This window comes from Mus caroli, chromosome 19, assembly GCF_900094665.2.
Source record: "Mus caroli chromosome 19, CAROLI_EIJ_v1.1, whole genome shotgun sequence".
Lineage (NCBI taxonomy): Eukaryota > Metazoa > Chordata > Mammalia > Rodentia > Muridae > Mus > Mus caroli.
Window position 1 is genome coordinate 20,066,164 of NC_034588.1, and position 21,733 is coordinate 20,087,896.

Below are 21,733 nucleotides of genomic sequence, written 5' to 3' on the forward strand. Positions count from 1 at the left end.
TCCAGGACAGCCAGGGCTACACAGAGAAACCTTGTCTCAAAAAAACAACAATAACAAAAAGTTACCATATATAATGTCCCCTGCAGCATAAAACTGCCCTCTGTGAAAAACCACTATATCAGGGGGTTATTAATTTTTTATGGTTACCTTATTTTAACAGATAAACTATTCAAAGATCCAAACCAAGTCAATCATTTTTTTTAAAGTCCTGGTGGCATTTAACTCTCTGAAATACCTAAAGTTAATGCAGTGAGATTATCTTAATTTCCATGTCTATCACTTTAATAGTGGCGTAATTACCCCAGTTTTGAGGAGAGCAAACCTTAGTAAGGAGAGAGCAGGAGGGCTGTGATGCACCCATCTCTACTTTTTAACTTATGAATGACTTATTAGTCAGGAATAAGGAGGAAATTAGAAAACTTGGGGGCTTTGAGTTCTTACAGCATGCTTTTAAGATAATTAATTCAATAATTGAGTCATCAACCCAGAAGGTAGATAAAAAAACACCGTTAGAGTTTATCAGTGAGCCAGGCAGACTGCAAGCTGGAGTCTTCCTACATGTGATATATGCAAAGGTCTCAACTTAACAGGTCCCTCATTAGTAATCCGCACCCAGGTAGCCCAGTGTGCCTTGATGTCTGGGGACCAGACATGGGATGGCCAGGTGCTCATCCAAAATGGTTTTCTGTGTTTGCCCCATGGAAGGAACCCAAGCATCAAGTGCCTGACAGCCCAGAACGCCCGTTTCTCCGCTAGGAGTCCTGTTCATCTGCAGGTCCAAGATCACTTGAAATCCTGACTCTGTTCCTTCAAATTTCATTTCTCAAGGAAATTCTGAAAACCTTGTACTAACTCGCTTATATAATAATACAGAGTAGAAACTACAGCAGGAGCTATGCATTGCTGTGCCAGGCACCATGTGGGTCACATCGCAGGCCTCATTGTTACACTCCATGGACTAGATCTTAGAACCTTCATGTATCACTGAGATAAACAGGCTGTGAGCAAAAAACAAGACAAGGTTCAAAACTCCTGACTACATCTTGACCTTCCAATAACAACACACTAGCATTTACAAGAACACTCAGCATAGCTATCACACTTACTCAAAGGTAATCTCGTGATTGTTATTGTTATTCCACTTACAACATTTAAAAACATGATTAAGCAACTGACCCCAAGCCACTAAGCTAACTTTCTCTCTCTCTTTTTTTTAATGGTCAGAAAAACTTTTTTTTTTTTTTGGTAGATTTTTTTTTCATGTAGCTATTTTTGCTAGCAGTCAAGATCAAATTCCGGGTTGTCTGGCACCTAAGAGCATGTGCTTCATCGCCGCCGTGGATGCTCTTCTCTGTTCAGCATTCGGAAAGGTATTCCTAAGACCGGGACCAAATCTTAACATTGAGCTCACTGGATTAATTCAGCTTCGGAAACAAAAGAAGCATGCTTGTCTTCTACTAATGGTGCTCAGATCCTGATGCCTTTGTGACAGTGGAGATTTTTGAAAGAGAGAGCTCAGCGTTTTGAAAGAATGTTTGTCCTTTTACTGTTTTGGCCCTGTGGATAGGTATTAGGATCGATCTTTTTTTTTTTTTTTGAAAAGAAAATGCTGAAAAATTAAATTGGTGCAATTTCTGTATTTCCTGGCTGAGTTTTCTTGGGTCAGATTAGGTCCTCAGTCTTGTGAGCATATCTAGTCATAGGCTACCTACCTTTTTCATCCTTGGAAGCAACCATAACATGAAGACCCCTGTGTGCTTCTTTATTGATGCAACTTTCTATAACTAAGTGGTCAACACATTTTGTAAAATAAAAAGAAGAAAGAAGATGAAACATATGCTTGGATTTCCTATAAACCTGTTTCAACTTGATCATCTCACCTCCTTAGGGACCTGCAGCCACTCACTGGAGGCAAAAAAAAAAAAAAAAACTAATTTGCATTTACCAGTGAGGACAGACATGAAATGTAGGAATCTTGGAGAAATTTCTGTCTCACTTCAAGGTCATGCAAGTTTTAAAAATTGATTAATTGATCTAAAATGCTTGAGGCCCTGTGTTGTAAGGTACCCACGAAACCATAATATTTAGGTTACTAGAACATGTACCATGGAATATTCTCTTTTAAGCTGGAGATGAGAATAGGTTCACAGAGAGTGGTTGGTTAGTGTACACTAGGCCCTTGGTTCAGTCTCCAGCACAAGAGTAACAATAACCAAGAAGGCAATTTGGAACCTTTCTTATCACTGATAATTAGCGTTTATCGATATCTGTGGGTAGGCACCCTTCCTCTTCCTAGAGGAGGAAGTCTTTGGTGTCAGACCTTTGGATGCAAGGAGTGAAAAGCAGTCTCCGTAGTTTAAGCATGGGGAAGGAGTACTATACTGACTTATAATAAGACAAGGTGGAACTAGCCATAAAGACACTTCAGACAGGAGTTCAATCACTGACAGACAGGGGTAGCTCTCCTTCTCTTATATATCTGCCCCATTCATGGGTGGGAGAACTCAGCCTCCGACATGCTAAATTATTACAAAGAATGAATATTCCAAAGAATGAAAGGGAATTTCTCTCTCTCTCTACTTCTATTTTCAAGAAATGGTAGGGCAGGCTATAAACTCAGCACACTGGAGGCTGAAGCAGGAAGATCACAAAGTTTCCAGCAAGTCTCACCTACATAGCAAGTTCTAAGATACCTTAAACTCATGCAGAGATCCTGTCTCAAAAAAAAACAAAACAAAACCAGACTGGTCTGACAATTCTGGTGTCTCTGTCTTGTGCCACATGCCTACCTCACCATGGTGCCATGGAATGAGGTCCCACCACTAGCCTCGCTTAGACAACACACTGGCTTTTGTAGGCAGACGAGGAGTAGGAACTGTCTCTTAAGAAAGAAACAGTGGGTTTGGAGCCAGTTGGAATCACCACTTATCAGGTTTCAAATCACCACTTATCAGGTTTCAGTGAGGATAAGAAAGGGATTTAGCAGGTGGAAAAAAAAAAACAGATCTCTAATATCATAGCACTGAAACAAGTACAGCCAAGGATAAGGAAAGTGGGGTCAGAGTGAGGGGAGAAACATGAAATAGGGATTCACTCAGGAGCCGTTTAGAAGCACATCACGGAAGGAATCCATCTCATCAAAACAGCCACTGGTCTGGTTCATGAAGCCTCGTGTTTTTAAGACCTGTGAAATACCCTTTATAATAAGATACCCTACCAGAGAAATACAGGAGGAAGTGGATGGTTCTCTGAGAGCCTGCTCTGTGACAGGGAATCGAGCAATGGGACAGGCTCCCGTTTGCCCTCATCTAGGTCTATTTGTGAGATCTTATTTTCTTGAGCTTTCCAGTGCTGCCTTAAAGCCTTTCAGATCTAAGAGCAGGAATCTACCACTCTGCACTAGTTCTTAAAATAGTCCAACCATCCCAATTCTAATTTTTCCCCCCTAGGAAAAAAAGAAACCAAAACAGGAGACTTGCCTTCTCTCGGAACAGTTTTCAAAAATGGTGCTGGCACCATGAGGAGAACCCAGATTCTGAGGAATAGCACTCCTGTGCCTAGATAGAAATATGTGCCATAAACATCCATAAAAATAAAAATGCTCCATTGTGTGTGCACTTGTTTAAAAAAAAATAGCAACTGACATCAGTACTCAGTATGTAGACATCAGCTTCAACAGTCTATCTTTCCTCCTAACCAGGTAGAGCTAGCTCCCTGCTTAGGCACTGTGCTCAATCACGCATCTTTTCTTCTGTTTCTCCTTTCCTGCCCTTCCAGATGATAGACATGATGTACTTTGTCATCATTATGCTGGTGGTGCTGATGAGCTTTGGGGTCGCCAGGCAAGCCATTCTCTTTCCCAATGAGGAGCCATCTTGGAAACTGGCCAAGAATATCTTCTACATGCCTTATTGGATGATTTATGGGGAAGTGTTTGCTGACCAGATAGACCGTAAGCAAGTTTATGATTCTCATACACCAAAGTCAGGTATTTTAACTTCAATTGAGTCACGTCTTTTCCAAGTCCATTTGTTTGTCCTCAATAAATGGCTCAAGATAGAGGACCGATTCCTAGTTTGCTATCTTGGTGGAGACAATCACTGCAGGTGAATATACTTTTTTTTTAGCAAAATAGCCCTTGAGTATATCTTCACGTATGACAAGAATGGATATATAGTATACTAAATTTGATACAAAAATGAACCATTTTAAATGATATAATCTTGCATATAACTCAAAATCTTAAGGCCATGTTTTCCATATTTAATTATTGGGAATACATTGTGTCAAAACTACCACTCCTACCCTATCCCTCTCTTTCTAGGCTTTAGAAAATAAATTCCTTGGGTTTGACTTTAGAACAAATAAACAATTCTCAATTTCGTCATTAGAATTCAAGATTAAGGGCAAACATCTGTATGGTATTTTCTTCATACTAGAAACTATTCCCCAACAGCCCTTCTCATTGTCTTAAGTTATGTGCTATTGAGACACAGATGAAGCCAGAATTCATTACCAAGAAATATGGAAAATACCCATAGGTCATAGACTGAGTTATTTGTTGCAAGTTCCAGGGACTGGAGGGGGTATCTGTATCATAAAGTATCTTAGTGCGGACCAAGAGTCAGCAGCCCCCAGTACCTTCAGCCTACTAAATGCAGAGTCTCTGCAACAAACAACTCCTTTTGTGTGGAGTTGGAGGAGAGTTGTAGTCGAGGAGTCGGTTCCAGGATTTTATTCGGACCAAATGTCAGGGCACACCAGGCAATCAGGAAATGACTTGGGAAGAAAGCATCTGAGAAGAGCACACTTCACTGTGCAGCTGAGTCCCAGGAGCAACTCTTTCTCCTTCTCCCTGAGGAGTTCCGCTCTGGAAATAACAACCCTCCAACACTGTGAAATTAACATTTTTCAGACAGTTTTTTGCTGACAGGCCAGCCATCTGAGCCCTGGACTGGGAACACAGATTAGGGTCACACAACCACATAGCTTATTCAGAATGGGAGCAGAGTCTAGTCAGCACCCCACTCTCCCTCCTCATCCCAGACAGGATGGGGCCTAGGAACACAAGGACAAAGGACACCTGAGCTTTGGAGTCCTCAGGCCTATGAAGAGCATTGTGTATCCTGGCAACAGAACACAGCAACATGTCATTATCCCCTAGATGATGAATTTTGAACAAATACACTTTCTCTCTGAAAACATGTTATTTGGGGCAAGCTTGACTTTTGGAACACCTAATTGGAACAAATATTTGTTCCATGAGACTTAGCCAATTCATGGAGGGAGAACTTAAGCTCCATACTCTGGTTATGATATCTTTGGTGACAACGTGCTGCCTTCATAAGGCAGTTTCCCAGGGATGGGAATTTCCTGTAGAGAGCATCCTTTCTAAAGGTCCCTACAGGCAAAATAACAGTTAGAAAGCTCGCTATGATGATTTTTCCTCAGAGACTAAACATGCTATTCCATCCCACCCCTGGAAATTGCTTTTCCACTTTATTACATTATTTTGCTTTTTTGAGTTGTCCCTTTCTCCCATAGAATGAGGCAGAGACCCCATGGGCATTTGGACAGCATAGTGAGGGAGAAAGGGGGAGGGAGAGAGGAAGAGAGAAAGAAAGGGGTGGTATGGATGTATTTTACAAATGGGATTCTGTCTGTCCCTCTACAAGTGGCCATTTATTGATGTTGTACTATGAGCCCAGCCTAGTGCAACAAACACCACCATCTGCTGAACACGAGGATTTAGTATTCGCTGTTTTACAAGAAGGGCTGATTATAGTTTAGAACTTGAGATCTCCCCATCCCACGCCCTCCTCCCCAAGACAGACTAGAGGTGTTTTGTGTGACTGAAGTATGAATGTAGACAAATTTCCCCACTCTGCGAATTAGATCTGTGGTACTTTATGTGTGTGAGGATAAATCTTGACCCCAAATCCCAAAATATACTTGACCTTGCCTTAGATGGAGATGACCTTTCTTGAGTCCCTGCCCTCTTCCTCTGTGATGCTCTGAAGTTGGCTGCAATGGCAGACTGTTCTAAGCTAAATCAGCCAGTTTTCTGTGTAGAGTGCTAAAGAGTATTCATCCTTTCTCAAATGGATTTAGATGGTTGTGCCCAAATCTCAAATAACATTCAGCCAAGGTCACTGGACATGACTGTCCTATTAATGACTCAGTGCCCCCATGAGGATTGGATGCCTGTTCCCACCTCGATTTTCAGACTTGCCCAGAAAGAACCAGTACTAAACTGTTTGAGAAAGGTACAAATCACTGACGCTGCCCTACAGTGTGTGGCCTTTTCTCCGTGCCGTGTCCAGGTTGGTGTGTGGCGCATGTCTTCAGGCTGACTGGATCTCATATCCATCCGGACCTGAGGCCCTCCCTGCCCAGGGTCTACCAAGCCCATGCTATGGATGTACCCTGTGTGGCTCCTTCCAGCTCTGCTCATTCACACACACACCTCAGATGACTCATTCCTAACTTGATGCACGTGCTCCATTAATCTAACTCTGGTTGTTGTGACTTCTAAGTGGCTGGACCCATTTCATGTTGGGGGGAAATTATCACTTTCTTAACCGGGACTGATCAATGTGAATATGCAACGGGACCCGCAGAATGGGTTACTCCCACCAACGGCAGACCTCAGAATGGAGGGCAACTATAGTGCCCTCACTTCTGGGAGGCAGTGGTACCTAACTGTAGCTTTTTTCTTTTGGTCTGTATTTCATCTATCTTCCTGTTATTTAGACAGAAGTTACCTATAAAGCCAAAGACGGTAGGATGAGACGAGACTTATAAGGTTACTTTCCAAATGTGCTTAAAAACTAAAAAGAAAAAGATGGAGTCATATTCTTTAAAAAAAAAATCACAAAATAACAAGTACGTTTTTCTTCTATGCCATTTTGGACTAACATAACATATAGACCAGCCTTAGTCTAAATTATCTGAGAGGTTAGAGTTTTGCTTCAGCTTTGGAAGCAGAGGGCTGCAAGGGTGTGGTTGGAAGTAGAAGAAGATGAAAACAACGAAGGGACCGGAACCATTTTTACCCTGGAGGCTAAGCTTCATCCTGACCTGATTCCTGGGAACTGAATTTGCTATTGTTGGCTGGTTAGTTGGTTGGTTAGTATTTGGGGTTTGCTTTGCTTGGTTTTTGTTTTGTTTTGTTTTCATATAACCTATAATTGATTTTCAATAGCCATGCTACATATGATACTTGGCTTGATTTTTTTTTTCAGATAACCTCTCATTGGCATTGAGTACTCACGCTCCATACTACCGTGCTAAGCTCCAGCTAAGGGCTACCTACCACAGTGACTTGAAGTCTGGGGTGTTTATACCAATATTGGCCTGTGGCTGTAGCTCAATGGTAGAGTTTTTGCTTTACACACAGGAAGCTCTGGGTTCAATACCCAGCGCCACAAAAGATAATTATTTCATTACGTTATATTAAATACACCACTACCAATTACAACATTCTTCTGGGAAGTCTCACTGCGTGTCTCTGAGGGCTAGCCAGAACTCCAGAGGTGCCCGAGTGGAAAACCCACTGAAAAAGCAAAAGGACAACAGAATCCATAAATTCTCAGCAAGGTCGGCACCAAGACTGGAACAAAATTGAAAACGGATGGCTTTGTGTCAGCTCAGAAATCTGGTTTGGTGGCTAGGTTGCTTAGAAGTTCACCTCTATTAGCAGAAGAGACAAGGTGTCTCTGGCATGCTCTAGCCTCTTGCTGGGTGGAACTTCTTCTTACTCACAGGGCATCCTGCTATATATTCACATTTCCCAGGCTGCACCGAGGCAGAAGAGAAGTGAATCATGCTCTTGAATGCATTAAATACAGGTCTAAATTTAGTCCTCCTTTCTGCCTCTCCCGGTATTTTTACAAGTTTAGATAGTACTTCGGAAGCTGACTGTCCAGGACTTACATTTTCACCATGACAACGTAACATTACCTAGCCATTTCTACTCTGAATTAACTATCCAATCTTCTTAGTACATGGGTCAATTTTTTTTCCTTACTGCCTGGGGCTTCTTCATCTGAAATTAATAGGTAATATGAAGGAGGAGACGGGGATTTGTTTTGTTTTGTTCTTAATTGACTGGTTGACTGCAACATTCTGCTATTACTATAATCCCTTACTCTTTGGTATCCAGGATGTCTCCGTGGCTTTGACTCAAACAAGCATGTGTGTGCAGAAAGCTCAAGTACTGTCCTGAATTGCTTTTCTGTCTCCAATTAATTATTCCCTGATTTGGGTAAGGAAGTAGGACAGCTCAAGTGTCTGAAATACACTTGCCATGGGGAAGCAAGGGACACCAAGAGCCAGAAGGGTGGTGAGCAGGGTGTGTCTCGGTCATCTCACTCCAGTTCTCAGGACTCAGGGCTGGGCTTCTGTTTGGAACTCCAGACTGACCTCTGATGGCCTCAAAGCACACTGATACCTAACAGCTATAGCATGCGGCATGTTGCCCAACCAGGAGAAGTACTCTGAGAAAAGAATGCTGGGGCCAGTGCCAGCATCGGGGGGTGGGGGAAGGAAGGGAGATCGTTTCATTAGGTTTTATTTTCACAAACTGCTAAGGAAGCTAGCCAACACTGGGATGTCCCTGAAACAGTCAGCCCACACTATAAAGAAGAGCCACGTGAATTGCTTACTAATACGAAACCTGGGCTCATGAGATTTACAGAAAACAGAGAGATCTGCCTTCGGTCTCTGCTGTGAAATCACATGAATTCTGCTGTCATGATATCCACTGTATTTGGTCAGAGGTGGGACTCTATTTAGAGTCCACTCTTCATTCAATGAGTATTTTTTTTTCTGCCTATGAGCTGGAAACCAGAGTCTTTAGGCAAACATGGAAGAGACGTTGCCCTCGAGGAGCTTACAGTTCAGCAGGGGCAAACTGCCATTGACAACCCATGTACTGATGCAAAGCTCAGAGGCGTGAAGTTGGGGCATGGTGTAATAGATGAGGCCCCAGCAGAGAAGAAGCAGGCTGAGCAGAGCGCCCTGAAACACAAGCAGATGTGTGCTAGGCAGATGGGAGCAGGGGGTGTGAAGAAAGAATAGCTTTCCAAACTGAGACCTAGAGTGGCAAGCTCTAGGCACAGAAAATGATCGAGGATGGCTCACTGTAAAGTGAGAGGTAGGAGACAGGAAGCAGGACAGATGGGTGTGGAAGGAGAGGGGAAGGGAGAAGGAGAGGGAGACCCTGGAGAAGGAGGAAGGAGACATGAAGAAGGGGACAGGAGAGATGACAGAGCACTCCTCATGGAGCTGGTAATGAAGAAGAAGGGCAGCATGAAATCAGAGATAGGTAAAAAGCAGAAAGACCTGGTCCAAAACCAGATGGTACAGGGGGATAAAAGAAGTGGGTGGAGATTCAAAATGAGGGGATTGGAGCTCACCCTGAGATTCCTAACTTAGTCTAAAGTATAAAAGCCACTTACTGAAATACTTGGGAGGAAGAGGAATATACCCAGGGCTGGTATCTCACTAGGGTTGGATAGAGTTTGTAGATTCTATAGAGTCCAGACGTGCAGCTTAATAGGATGACCTGGACTGTAAAACAGAATAAATTTTAAAAGGAGAACTCCATGATTAGCATTGGCTATTCTTGTGGAGAACTCAAATTCAGTCCACAACATCCATATCAGACAGTCCACAAACCCCTATCACTCCAGTTCCCAGGGATCTGATGCCCTCATTTTGCTTCCACGGGTACCTGTATGCAAGTGGTGCCCAAACAGACAAGCAGGCAAACACACACATACAGGAATAGAGATTAATTGATCTCATTAAAAAAGAAAAAAAATTTTAAAAAAAAATTAAAAAAAAAAAGAGCTGAAATGGAGATGCAGATTTTAGGATCAAAATTGTCTCTTCGTGTCAAAGTCATGGTGGATGAGCACAAGTAGAGAGAGGAGAGGCAGAAGCAGGATATGAAGAACACAAGAATCGTAACAGTGCCAGGAGAGCCAAGAGGAAAGGGTCAACCAGGCTGACGTTTAGAAAAGTCCTTTGCAAAGTCATTGCTTACTTTTTGCCAAACTTGTTCATTTCTGAGCTATGGTTCCAACCTCCCCTGAGATGGAGAGTTCTCCAGCCATTTTTGGTGACCTGTCTTCACAGGCTGGTTACTCTAGTTCCTTCAACAGAACACTTTCGATCCATCTTGGTTGGCATGACTTCAAAGCCCATATATTATCTATCCACTCTATCGGAACTCCTTCAAGTGAATTCTAGGTGACCCTACAGAAAAAGAGCTTCTGTGGGCTTAAGACATATTAAATACTCATAACTTTCTCATAATTCTCTGTACTAAGTCCCTAAAACTTGTAAGTGAAGAAGAAACATTGAGTTCCCATCTGGCTATGAGGACAATTTTGTCACCTAATTTATCAGTAGGGAAAAGCAATATAAGAAGTATCTGTCCCTTTTAATAGAGACAAATCAGTACATTTCCTTACAAGTTATATTTTATCATGTCCTTTTTAACAAGTACAAGAAATTATCTTAAAAATAGGAGCCCGATAGGATAAGAGAAGACTCTGAGTTCAGTAACAGTGATAAAAACCAAACTGGCAGTAGCTGCCTGCAGAAAGAGGTTGTGTGTGTGTCAACAGAACAGAATCAAGTGAGGGAAGGTTACTAGGGATGCTTTGAAATGAAATTAGCCATTATAAAAGAACACCAATTCTCCTTACTCTGCCTAGCTGCAATAGGCTGCAGGCTAGGAAAGACCAGCATCACAGCTTTAATACTAGAGACAACTGCCTGGAGGATAGGGCAGCCCCTAATGATGTTAAGGATGCCACCATCTATAAGCATATGGAACATAGGATACAAGCACTGTCTGTATCTAAAAACGCAAGATGTGACTTTGTGACCCAGACATCAAGTTCAGTTCTAGCTGCCATCCCTAAAGAAAACATAAGTGGGCTAAGCAAGACCCTAGCTGAGAATGAAGAAAAGCTGTGGTTCAAGGATAGAGCAGAATTTGAACTCTTCATGCTGGAGAGATGAAAGAGAATATTCCAAGAGAGTCTGAACTTCTCAAGTAAATCTCTAGGCATACTGTGATCTGGAGATTCATACCATGGTTTGGGACCCCAAATTTGAGAACGTTTGGGCAAGAATTTTTTGAAATATGAAGTATTAGACTTAGGACAAAGGGAGGGACCTTCTACAGAGAACATGTCAGATGTATGCCTCCCCTAAATATGTGATAGAAAAATAATCATATTCTAAGAGATGTAGGATTTTTTTCACTTCCTCTGCCCCCTCTGTCTATCCTATCTTCCCTCCTCCTCCCAGTTAAACCCCACTCCTGTTTTTCTCACTCCCGCTTCACACCACCTGTGTCCTACAATCCCCATCTCTAGAACTCCTCTCCCAGGACCCTCCATGGTCCCTTTAACTCTCCTGGCTTGTGCAGTCACTGAGGTTTTATGTTCATATCTAAAGATTCAGAGCTAGAAACCACCAGAGAGAACATGCCGCGTTTGTCTTTCGGGGTCTAGTGTCCTTCGCTCAGTATTTCCCGTCCCTTCTATTTACCTGCAAATTTCATGATGTCATTCCTCTGCACAGCTGAGGATAAGTGTATACATGTGCCCCATCACCATTATCCATCCCTCAGTAGTTTGTTTCCATTTTCTAACTATTGTGAATAGAGCAGAATTCCCCGACAATAACAAAAAGTCATATTTTTATATTCCTAGATAAAACACTTATTTCTGAAGGGAAGACAATAAGGTGAGGAAAAGGAAGAAGATGTTTTTCGGTAAAATAAGAGTGTCCACATCACAGAAATGGCAGGGATAAGCCAGGCATGGTAGTACAAGCCTGTAATCACAGCATTCAGGAGGCAGAGGCAGGAGGGAGGACCTTGAGTCTGGGGCCAGCCTAGACTATAAAGTGAGAACCTGTCTCAGTGAATGTGCATGCGCGCGCACACACACACACACACACACACACACCATTATATAGAACTTCATACCACATCAATAAACCTCCAGCTGGAAATGTAGATACCTTTAGTTCACTGCCCAGGTTCCCTCTCATCCCCTTGTCCAGCTTTTGCACCCAGCCCTCTGCTCTGTGGTCTTTAATGCTAGGCTCACCTACCACATTCAAATAACTTCCCTGGGATCCATGAAGTCTCTTCAGTACCCAGAGAATGTAAGGTGACCTCAGAGTTAGGGTGTTCCAGGGAATCTTGCACCTGGCTTCTAGCAGTTGGATTCAGGGAATATAAAAGCTTAGTTATTTTGACTTTTGTTGATGCCCCACTGTCTTAGTTAGGGTTTTACTGCTGTGAACAGACACCAATGACCAAGGCAAGTCTTATAAAAAGCAACATTTAATTGGGGCTGGCTTACAGGTTCAGAGGTTCAGTCCATTATCATCAAGGTGGGAGCATGGCAGTATCCAGGCAGGCATGGCACAGGAGGAGCTGAGAGTTCTATGTCTTCATCCAAAGGCTGCTAGTGGAAGACTGACTTCTAGGCAACTAGGGTAAGGATCTTATACCCACACCCACAGTGGCACACCCATTCCAACCAGGTCACACCTATTCCAACAAGGCCACACCTCCAGATGGTGCCACTCCCTGGTTCAAGGATATACAAACCATCACATTCCACTCTCCTGCGTTTAAGCTGCAGAATACCCTCCTGCAGGAGAGGTTCAGCCTATAGAGTCAGGTGTGAGCTCAGACTGCACCTGAAGTTGCACCTTAAAAAAAAAAAAAAAACTTTATTCTCTTTTGTTCTGATACCACTGTGCATATTCTCTTTAGTAAGTAAATTGCATTTATTTGAATGCTTTCCTCAGGGATGCTTCTGGAAGAAAACCAGCCTGAGTTAGGCCCTCAGACTCTAAGTCTCCTCAGCTAAAACCTGACATCATTCACACTGAAGACTCCTTTCCAGCATGGAAGGAAACCATGAGCATCCTGTATTATACATACAGCAGATGGCAGATCCAGCCACCCACGTTTACAATGTGACAATCATCTCTCCCATTACCTACTTCTTAACTTCGGATTGGTATAACAAAATGCCCAAGACCAGGCTTTTTTACAATAAAAGATTTATCTAGGCTTGGTGATCCATGCCTGGATCCCAGCACTTGAAGGTTCAAGCAGGAGACTCAAAAGTTTGGTAATATCCCTCTAAAAGAGAGAGAAAAGAAAAGATAAGGGGAAGAAAGAGAGAGGGCATCTCTGCTCAGTTCTGCAGCTCCATGAGGTAGCAGCTTGATAGTGGCATCTTCTGGGCTCTGGTGAGGGCTTCATGATAAATGTTGTCATAATGGTGGGAACATGTGAGGAAGAAATCACATGGCAGCACAAGAAAGAAGAGACAGATTACCAAAGAGCAAGGGCACCCTGTTTTATAAAACTCCACTCTTGAGAGAGCAGACCCACTCTGCGTGACTACAATGAGTATCTTTTTGGGATGTCTCCATAACCCAATTACCTTCACATGGACCCCAGCTTTTAAAGGTCTCTATTGCAACAGCACACAGGATACCGAGCTTCCATTACATGATGTTGAAAAGTCAAATCACAGACAAGTTCCAGCAATTTAGAGCTGTGCATGGTGTCATAGACTTGAAATCCCAGCAGCTGGGGAGGCTGAGAAAAGAGTAGACCCTGACCCAAAAAGAAAAGAAAAACCATAGCATCATTGGTGGTAGAAACACGATTGTGCCTTCTTTAATAGCTGAGCTCGGTAGCTGTAAAGCAAGGCTTGACACTCCCAGGAGTCTCTTCAAGATGCCATGCTTGAAGCGCAAAGGGCCACTCTATCCCACCTTGGGATCTTTCATTCCACATTCTTAAATTCTTGTTTGGTGCCCACAAGGCCCAAGAGGAAATCAAAAACTATTCAGATGTGGTCCTGTCTTAAGGAATGTGTACACCAGGTCAGGTAGGTAGATGTGAGCACATTTTTTTTTTTTTTCAGAAATGACTAGATCAACATCTGATTGTTTCAAGGCAATGTAGTCTCATAGTTTACAGTGTTGCCACTGTGTCCCCAAAGTGGTCCTAGACAATAAGTAAACAGGTAGATATGACCATATATCAATAAAACTTTATTTACAAGAACAGAAGGCAGGCTAGATCAGCCACACAGTAAGTCCCAAGTAAGCAAATCAGCCGTGCAAATATATTGGTTTCTTTCTTACCATGGTCAGTTGAATTCCAGAATGGAATCAGTTTCCTTACTCAAGTTTTTTTCCAAAAGCATTAGATATGCTTACTGCCCAGGAATATTTTATTCTAATGAAATGGGCCAGCAGAGAGCCCGGCAGTTGTTACCTAGGTTCGTGTATGTACAATAAAACCACACTATTTATTGGGTGGATCTGATGTCCAGAAAAGAAAAATCAGATATTACCAGGACGTCTATGTTTACCGTATAATTCCACTTATCTCTCTTTTGAATATATCCTCTTAAAACTGGGAGGCCATCACTGAAACTGTGGGGTATGGCTTAAGATGGGTGGGGCAGGACACAGTGTTTCCTACTGAGCATCAGTGGGGCTCTTCCAGTCCTGTGATGGTATAATCACCCTCCTCTCCACAGTCCCTAGAAACTCAGTCTCCCAGAAGCCCTGCTCCTTGTAACAGAACTCCCAGGATCACACAGCCTGGTCCCATAAGGTATGGGTGGACTGGCATTCACTCTGGCCCACACTCATGTGTATGTGCAGGCTTCCATTTCTCTCTCTCTCTCTCTCTCTCTCTCTCTCTCTCTCTCTCTCTCTCTCTCTTCTGTAGCTCTGCTTCAGCCAGGACACTTGAATATACTTCCTAGATCTTTCTTTCTGTGTCTCCTTCTCCAAGCATTCTCAGATCCCTGGGAATTTGTAAGAGAACACCAGAAAGGTACACGGGCTGGCTCTGGGTTCTCAATGATAGTTTTCCTCTCCACAAAATGGTGAGAACAAAGCCAACATCTGCTCAAAAAACAGGATGGGAAAGTGATGGGCTTGTCATCCCTTGTATTCACAGCAGATTGAATTCAGGATTCCACCTCATTCTGTGGCTACCAAACTCCACAGATGTTCAGGTCATATAGTTGAGACAGGGTGTGTGTGTGTGTGTGTGTGTGTGTGTGTGTGTGTGTGTAGCCTTGGCTGTCCTGGAATTAGCTTTTTAGACCAGAGCAGCCTCACACACAGAGATCTGCCTGACTTTGCTGGGATTAAATGTGTGTGTGACACACCTTTATATAAAATGCTGCAGTGTCACACATATCTTATGAACATTCTCCTGTATATTTTAAGTCATCTCAAAATTGTGAATACCCAATACTGTGTAAGTGCTAAGAAAGTGGTTATTCTGGTTTAGGGAAAAACATGTTTGGTGCAATGTTGGGGGGGAGGGGTGTTTTCCAGTATTTTTCTTCCATGGTTAGTTAACACAGAGCCTCAGAAACCATGAGCCAACTACATCTCAAGGTCTTATTGCACCACATTAATTTAGCCATCTTGTAATTAAAAACTGGGTGTTCCCAATAAAAATAAGTGTATAGGTTCCTAAATACTGTGTCTAATCCATACTTCTAATAGAAATTGCAAGTGCGGAATTATGACCTGTGGCTCTTTCTTTCGAAATCATTTCTCTGTATAGCTACAAGGGTTTTTGAAGATTATTGGGATGACAGTGGGACTAGAGAGTTCTTCTAGAACACTCCTCAGCAGTAGAATCATTTGTGATGGAACTGTGCTATCTGGTACCATAGCTGCTGGCCCCCTGTGGCTTCTGAGTACTTGAAATGTAGCCAGTGTGAATGAAGAACTAAAACTTCTATTTTCATCTTATTTTAATTAATCGGGATTTTAACTCAAGTAGCTGTACATCACTAGTGGATGTCCTATCAGACAGCTAAGCTGTAGGGCAGTTTCCTTTAGTATGCCAACGTCATGGGAGCAAAAACACATCTACCTGCTCACCTTGTCGCTTCAGCAACACAAGCTGTGTCAGGCTCGAAGTAACACATCAGAAAACCTCCAGCACATGATTAAACACCCTGACGCAAGGCTCAGAGAAAAGCCATGTTGCTAACTGCATTAGGTAATCAAACAAGAAAATTTTGGTGAATAGACACATATAGCGAGCGAAGTCCACGTGCCAAGAATGGAAAGTAGCTGAGTAGTTATAAAGGAACTGCAAACTGGGGTTCAGTTAAAAGGGGTGGCACATGCATGCATGAGGTGAAGAGTTAAGGGGAGAAACATACCCTGAAAGGGAATTCAAGAGTCGATAACATCATGAAACTTAGCTGAGTATGCTTTTTTTTTTTTTTTTTTTTAGAAAATTACAGCCAGGTTCAAGAACAATATCACTGACAACGCCATCATTTTAATATATACACAGAGGTTACTTGTTTGCATGTCTATAAAGAAATGAATACAAAAAGGGAGGGGGTCTTTCCTTGTGAACTACAGAGAAAGGAAGAGAAGACTGTGAGAGCCAAGCAGCAGACAAGAATGGCCCCATAGAATCCCCCTGCTCTGAGCTGGGCCACTCCAGAGGTCATTGCTGTACATCCTGTAACCACAGCCCTTTCCAAACGCACAGTGTTCTGACCAAACACAGGAAGGCAGATGGTTGATCCCCACCGAAAGCAGAGCCAAGGACACCCATTTTGATTATTTTAACCGATCTGTATTAACAACGGCCAACAAACAGGCTTGTCTGCACACAGGTTAACAATCAGCAGAACGTTCCTGCAAAGCACGTACATTAATTGTTTGTCCCGAAGGCCGTGTGGAAGGAAGGAAGAAGGGACAGGAGGTGCCAGGGATTTTGGAAGACAGTTGTTCCCTGGAGCAAATAGCTTCCTGCAGCTAGATTTTAGGCCGCATCTGTCAAGGGATGTTTAACTGAAACTTGCTTGGCTTTTAGCCAAATATTTGGTCTCTGCTATCTGGCCCATGGTTCAAGATGAGTTCTGTATAGAAGGCACCAGCAGTTTCAGGTCAAATATGAGATTTTGAGTCTTTGCCTTAGTGACATCCTCAATTCTGATGGATAGTTATTTCTTGATCTGGGCTGTAGTGACACTGTACATATTTGCTCTGTGTGTCCTTCTGTGTGGACAGTAAATCTTACCATCAACTACAGGAGAGAACACAGGGAACATCCTGCCATCCTAGTTTGAATGGGTCTATTCACTGATGCTGAACATTTCCCTGTGTCAGGCTCTTTGCCAGAAGCTGGGGGTTGGGGGGGGGGGGGTTACTTCATTGCCTTTGAAGAACAGTTAATGGGAGGATTGGCACATCAACAGAACATTACAAATTGGTGGGATTTATTTCTATAGAGGTGACTTATAAGGAATTCACTCACAAGAAAGAAGAGTACAGTTTAATTTAGCTGTAGCTCTGGGAGCCACAGCAAAGCAGAGAGGCAGAGAAAGCAAGGGAGGTCGGAGGCATTTGCCTTGGTGATAAAGAGCTAAACTGGATTGTGAATGGAATTAGGAGTTTTTCAGACAGATAAACCATTCTAAGGAGAAGATGATCATGTCCAAAGTCAAAGACAGATGACAAAGCATGTCGGGTGTTCACAGATGGGGCTGGAAAGAACAAAGACAGGAGATCTCCTTCCAGTGTCAGCCAGGAGCTAATCCCCAGGTTAGTTCTACATACAAGGCACTCTCAGGCCACCTGAGCCTGCCCTGGTTTGACATGTTGCTTTCGTCTGGCTTTTTATGTGGCCTCTGGCTGCACTGTCTGAGGTTTTTAAGGGAGGAGCTGGGACCAGCATCTGTATCCATCTCTTCTACTAATTCTTGGAAGAATGAATAGGGAAGAGGTTAGAAAGACAGATTGTTAGCAAACACATTACATGCCAAGCTAAGAAAGTTGGTTTCTTTCACAGTTCATCTTGTGTGGAGCCCCTTTCTAAGTGAGATCTCTAACTTAAGAAACTCAACTGTGAGAGAGGGCAGAGGGGGACAGAGAGAAAATACACCACTCCCATGCTCGCTTCAGAGAAACCAGAGAAGGCAGAAAAAAATATTCTTTGTTCCAAATCTCCCCTAACCAAGGAACAGCAAACTTCCCTTCAAAGAGCCAGGATCCCCTGACCAGGTTAAACCTGCAGACTCATCTCCCCTTAGTGTAACACATTTGCCTGTTTGGTCTTAACTCTCCAAATAGCTGAAATCAGCATCCAGAAAGGGGGAGCTGGAAGCAAGACAGGAAATGCTGCAGCAGATGGCTCCGCCTGGGTGAAGTAGGCTTTGAGCAGCCAGAGGGCAGCATGAGGCAACTGTGTGACTGCAGGGCAGGGAGCAGGGCCCAGGCACGGTGTGGTAAAAGGACTGCGCCTACATGGCGGTTCTGCCAAGCACCTTGGCAGACATCCTGCTTTCTCCAAACACCATCCTAATGCTGCCTGCACTATCTTGCTAATGCCTGTTTTAAGTATTACTTGATTACTTGAAGCTCCAAAGTCCTAGGCCCTAGGCCCCCAGTTCCCCTCACAGACCAGCATTGCCAGTTCAATCTGTGTTCTTCTCCCCACTTCCTCACGTTTGATCCTACAGAAGTCTACAAAGTGGGGGGAGGAAGAAGAACCAATGTGTGCATGCATCTTCCTCCTCTGTTCCTCTCCATCCCTCTCTTCCTGCCCTCTTTCCCCTCTGCCTCCCTTGTCACCTTTTGCTTTTTCATTCTTAGTACATCCTTTGCCAGCCTACAAATGCATCAGACACGTATCACACAAGAAGCTTGGAGGTCAAAACGGTCTTGGGACAACCACAAGAAGCTGAAATGCATCCATAGAGGCTTTCTGTAGCCAAAGGAAAATCTCCCAGGATGTGGAATGATAGGATACTCTATCTTATGTTCAAGGTTGTAAGTTTGGTCCCCAATACTGCCAAATAGATGATGATGATGATGATGATGATGATGATGACAATAACCCCCTCCCAAAGTACAAACCCATTACATTGATCCTCAACCAAGGATAATGTCACCACTTACCCTTACCAGAAAGGAGATATTCAATCTTAGAACTTTTTTCTTTCCTTTCCTTTCCTTTCCTTTCCTTTCCTTTCCTTTCCTTTCCTTTCCTTTCCTTTCCTTTCCTTTTCTTTTCTTTTCTTTTCTTTTCTGGGATTTTTTTATTTACATTTCAAATGTTATCCCCTTTCCCAATTTCCCCTCCAGAAACCTCCTATACCATCCCGCTTCCCCTGCTTCTATGAGGGTACTCCTCCACCCACCCACTCCTGCCTCCTCACCCTTGCATTCTCCTACACTGGGGCATCAAGCCTTTATAGGACCAAGGCCTCTCCTCCCAGTGATGACCAACAAAGCCATCCTCTGTTACATATGCGGCTAGAGCCATGGGTTGCTCCATGTGTACACTTTAGTTGATGTTTTAGTCCCTGGGAGCTCTGGGGGATCTGGTTACTTGATATTGTTGTTCTTCCTATGAGGTTGCAATCCCCTCCAGCTCCAGTCCTTTCTCTAACTCCTCCACTGGGGACCCCGTGCTCAGTCCAATGGTTGGCTACAAGCATCTGCTTCTGTATTTGTCAGGCTCTGAAAGAGCCCCTCAGGAGACAGCTATACCAGGCTCCCATCAGCAAGCACTTCATGGCATCTGCAATAGTGTCTGGGTTTGGTGACTGTATATGGAATGGATCCCCGGGTGGGGAAGTCTCTGGATGGCCTTTCCTTCAGTCTCTGCTCCACACTTTGTCTCTGTATTTCCTCTTGTGAGTATTTTGTTCACCCTTCTAAGAAGGACCAAAGCATCCACACTGTGGTCTTCCTTCTTCTTGAGCTTCATGTGGTCTGTGAATTGTATCTTGGGTACTCTGAGCTTTTGAGATAATATCCACTTATTAATGAGTGCATACCACTAATGTTGGTAATGTTGGGGTTTTTTTTGGGTTTTTTGTTGTTTTTTTTTTGTTTTGTTTTGTTTTGTTTTTATGATTGGGTGACTTCACTCAGGATGATATTTTCTTGTTTCAGCCACTTTCCTAAGAATTTCATGAAGCCATTATTTTTCATAGCTGAGTAGTACTCCATTGTATAAATGTACCACATTTTCTGTGCCCATTCCTCTGTTGAGGGACATCTGGGTTCTTTCCAGCTTCTGGCTATTATAAATAAGGCTGTTATGAACATATTGGAGCATGTGTCCTCATTACAATTTGGAGCATCTTCTGGGTATGTGCCCAGGAGTGGTATAGCTGAGTGCTCAGGTAGTACTACGTTCAATTTTCTGAGGATCCGACAGATTTATTTCCAGAGTGATTTTACCAGTTTGCAATCCCACCAACAGTGGAGGAGTGTTCCTCCTCTTCCACATCCTCACCAGCATCTGCTGTCACCTGAGGTTTTGATCTAAGCCATTCTGACTGGTGTGAGGTGGAATCTCAGGGTTGTTTTGATTTGCATTTTGTGAATGACTAAGGATGTTGAACATTTCTTTAAGTACTGTTGGGCCACTTCGATATTCCTCAGTTGAGAATTCTTTGTTTAGTTCTGTACCCCATTTTAAATAGGGTTATTTGATTCTCTTGAATCTAATTTCTTGAGTTCTTTCCATATGTTGAATATTAGCCCTCTATCGGATGTAGGGTTGGTAAAGATCTTTTCCCAATCTGTTGGTTGATGTTTTGTCTTACTGACAGTGTCCTTTGCCTTACAGAAGCTTTGCAATCTTATGAGGTCCCATTTGTCTATTGTTGATCCTAAGATCAACATAAGCCATTGGTGTTCTGTTCAGGAAAATTTCCCCTGTGCCCATGTGTTCAAGACTCTTCCCTACTTTCTCTTCTATTAGTTTCAGTGTCTCTGGCTTTATGTGGAGGTCCTTGATCCACTTAGACCTGAGCTTTGTACAAGGAGATAAAAATGAATCAATTTGAATTCTTCTACTTGTATACCTCCAGCTGAACCAGCACCATTTTTGAAAATGTTGTCTTTTTTCCATGGGATGGTTTTAGCTCCTTTGTCAAAGATAAAGTGACCATAGGTGTGTGGGTTCATTTCTGGGTCTTCATTCTATTCCACTTATCTACCTGCCTGTCTCAACACCAATACCATACAGTTTTTATCACTATTGCTCTGTAATACAGCTTGAGGTCAGGGATGGTGATTTCCCCCAGGTCTTTTATTGTTGAGAATGGTTTTCGCTATCCTGGGTTTTTTGTTATTCCAGATGAATTTGCAAATTGCTCTTTATAACTCTATGAGGAATTGAGTTGGAATTTTGATGGGGAGTGCATTGAATCTGTAGATTGCTTTTGGCAAGGTGGCCATTTTTACTATATTAATCCTGCCAATCTATAAGCATGGGAGATCTTTCCATCTTCTGAGATCTTCTATTCTTTCTTCAAGAACTTGAAGTTCTTATCATACAGATCTTTCACTTACTTGGTTAGTGTCACATCAAGGTATTTTACATTATTTGTGACTATTGTGAAGGGTGTTGTTTCCCTAATTTCTTTCTCAGCCTGTTTATCCTTCGAGCAGAGGAAGGCTACTGATTTGCTTGAGTTAATTTTTTTAAATATTTTTATTAGGTATTTTCCTCATTTACATTTCCAATGCGATCCAAAAAGTCCCCCATACCCTCCTCCCACTCCCCTACCCACCCACTCCCACTTTTTGGCCCTGGCGTTCCCCTGTACTGGGGCATATAAAGTTTGCAAGTCCAATGGGCCTCTCTTTC

At 42.9% G+C, this 21,733-nt stretch overlaps 1 protein-coding gene across 39 annotated transcripts in view; it reads left to right on the top strand.

The window, feature by feature from the left end:
- The window catches only part of Trpm3 (transient receptor potential cation channel subfamily M member 3), a 533,889-nt gene that overhangs the window by 462,289 nt on the left and 49,867 nt on the right, over window positions 1-21,733 (top strand). For 25 of the 39 annotated variants that reach the window (XM_021152579.2, XM_029472406.1, XM_021152580.2 and 22 more), the window contains one exon: window positions 3,778-3,952. In XM_021152579.2, the coding sequence (XP_021008238.1) occupies window positions 3,778-3,952 (175 nt within the window). Of the gene's footprint in view, window positions 1-3,777; window positions 4,111-21,733 lie in introns of those variants that run through there. The other 14 variants (XM_029472394.1, XM_029472404.1, XM_029472405.1 and 11 more) reach the window with 2 other exon arrangements.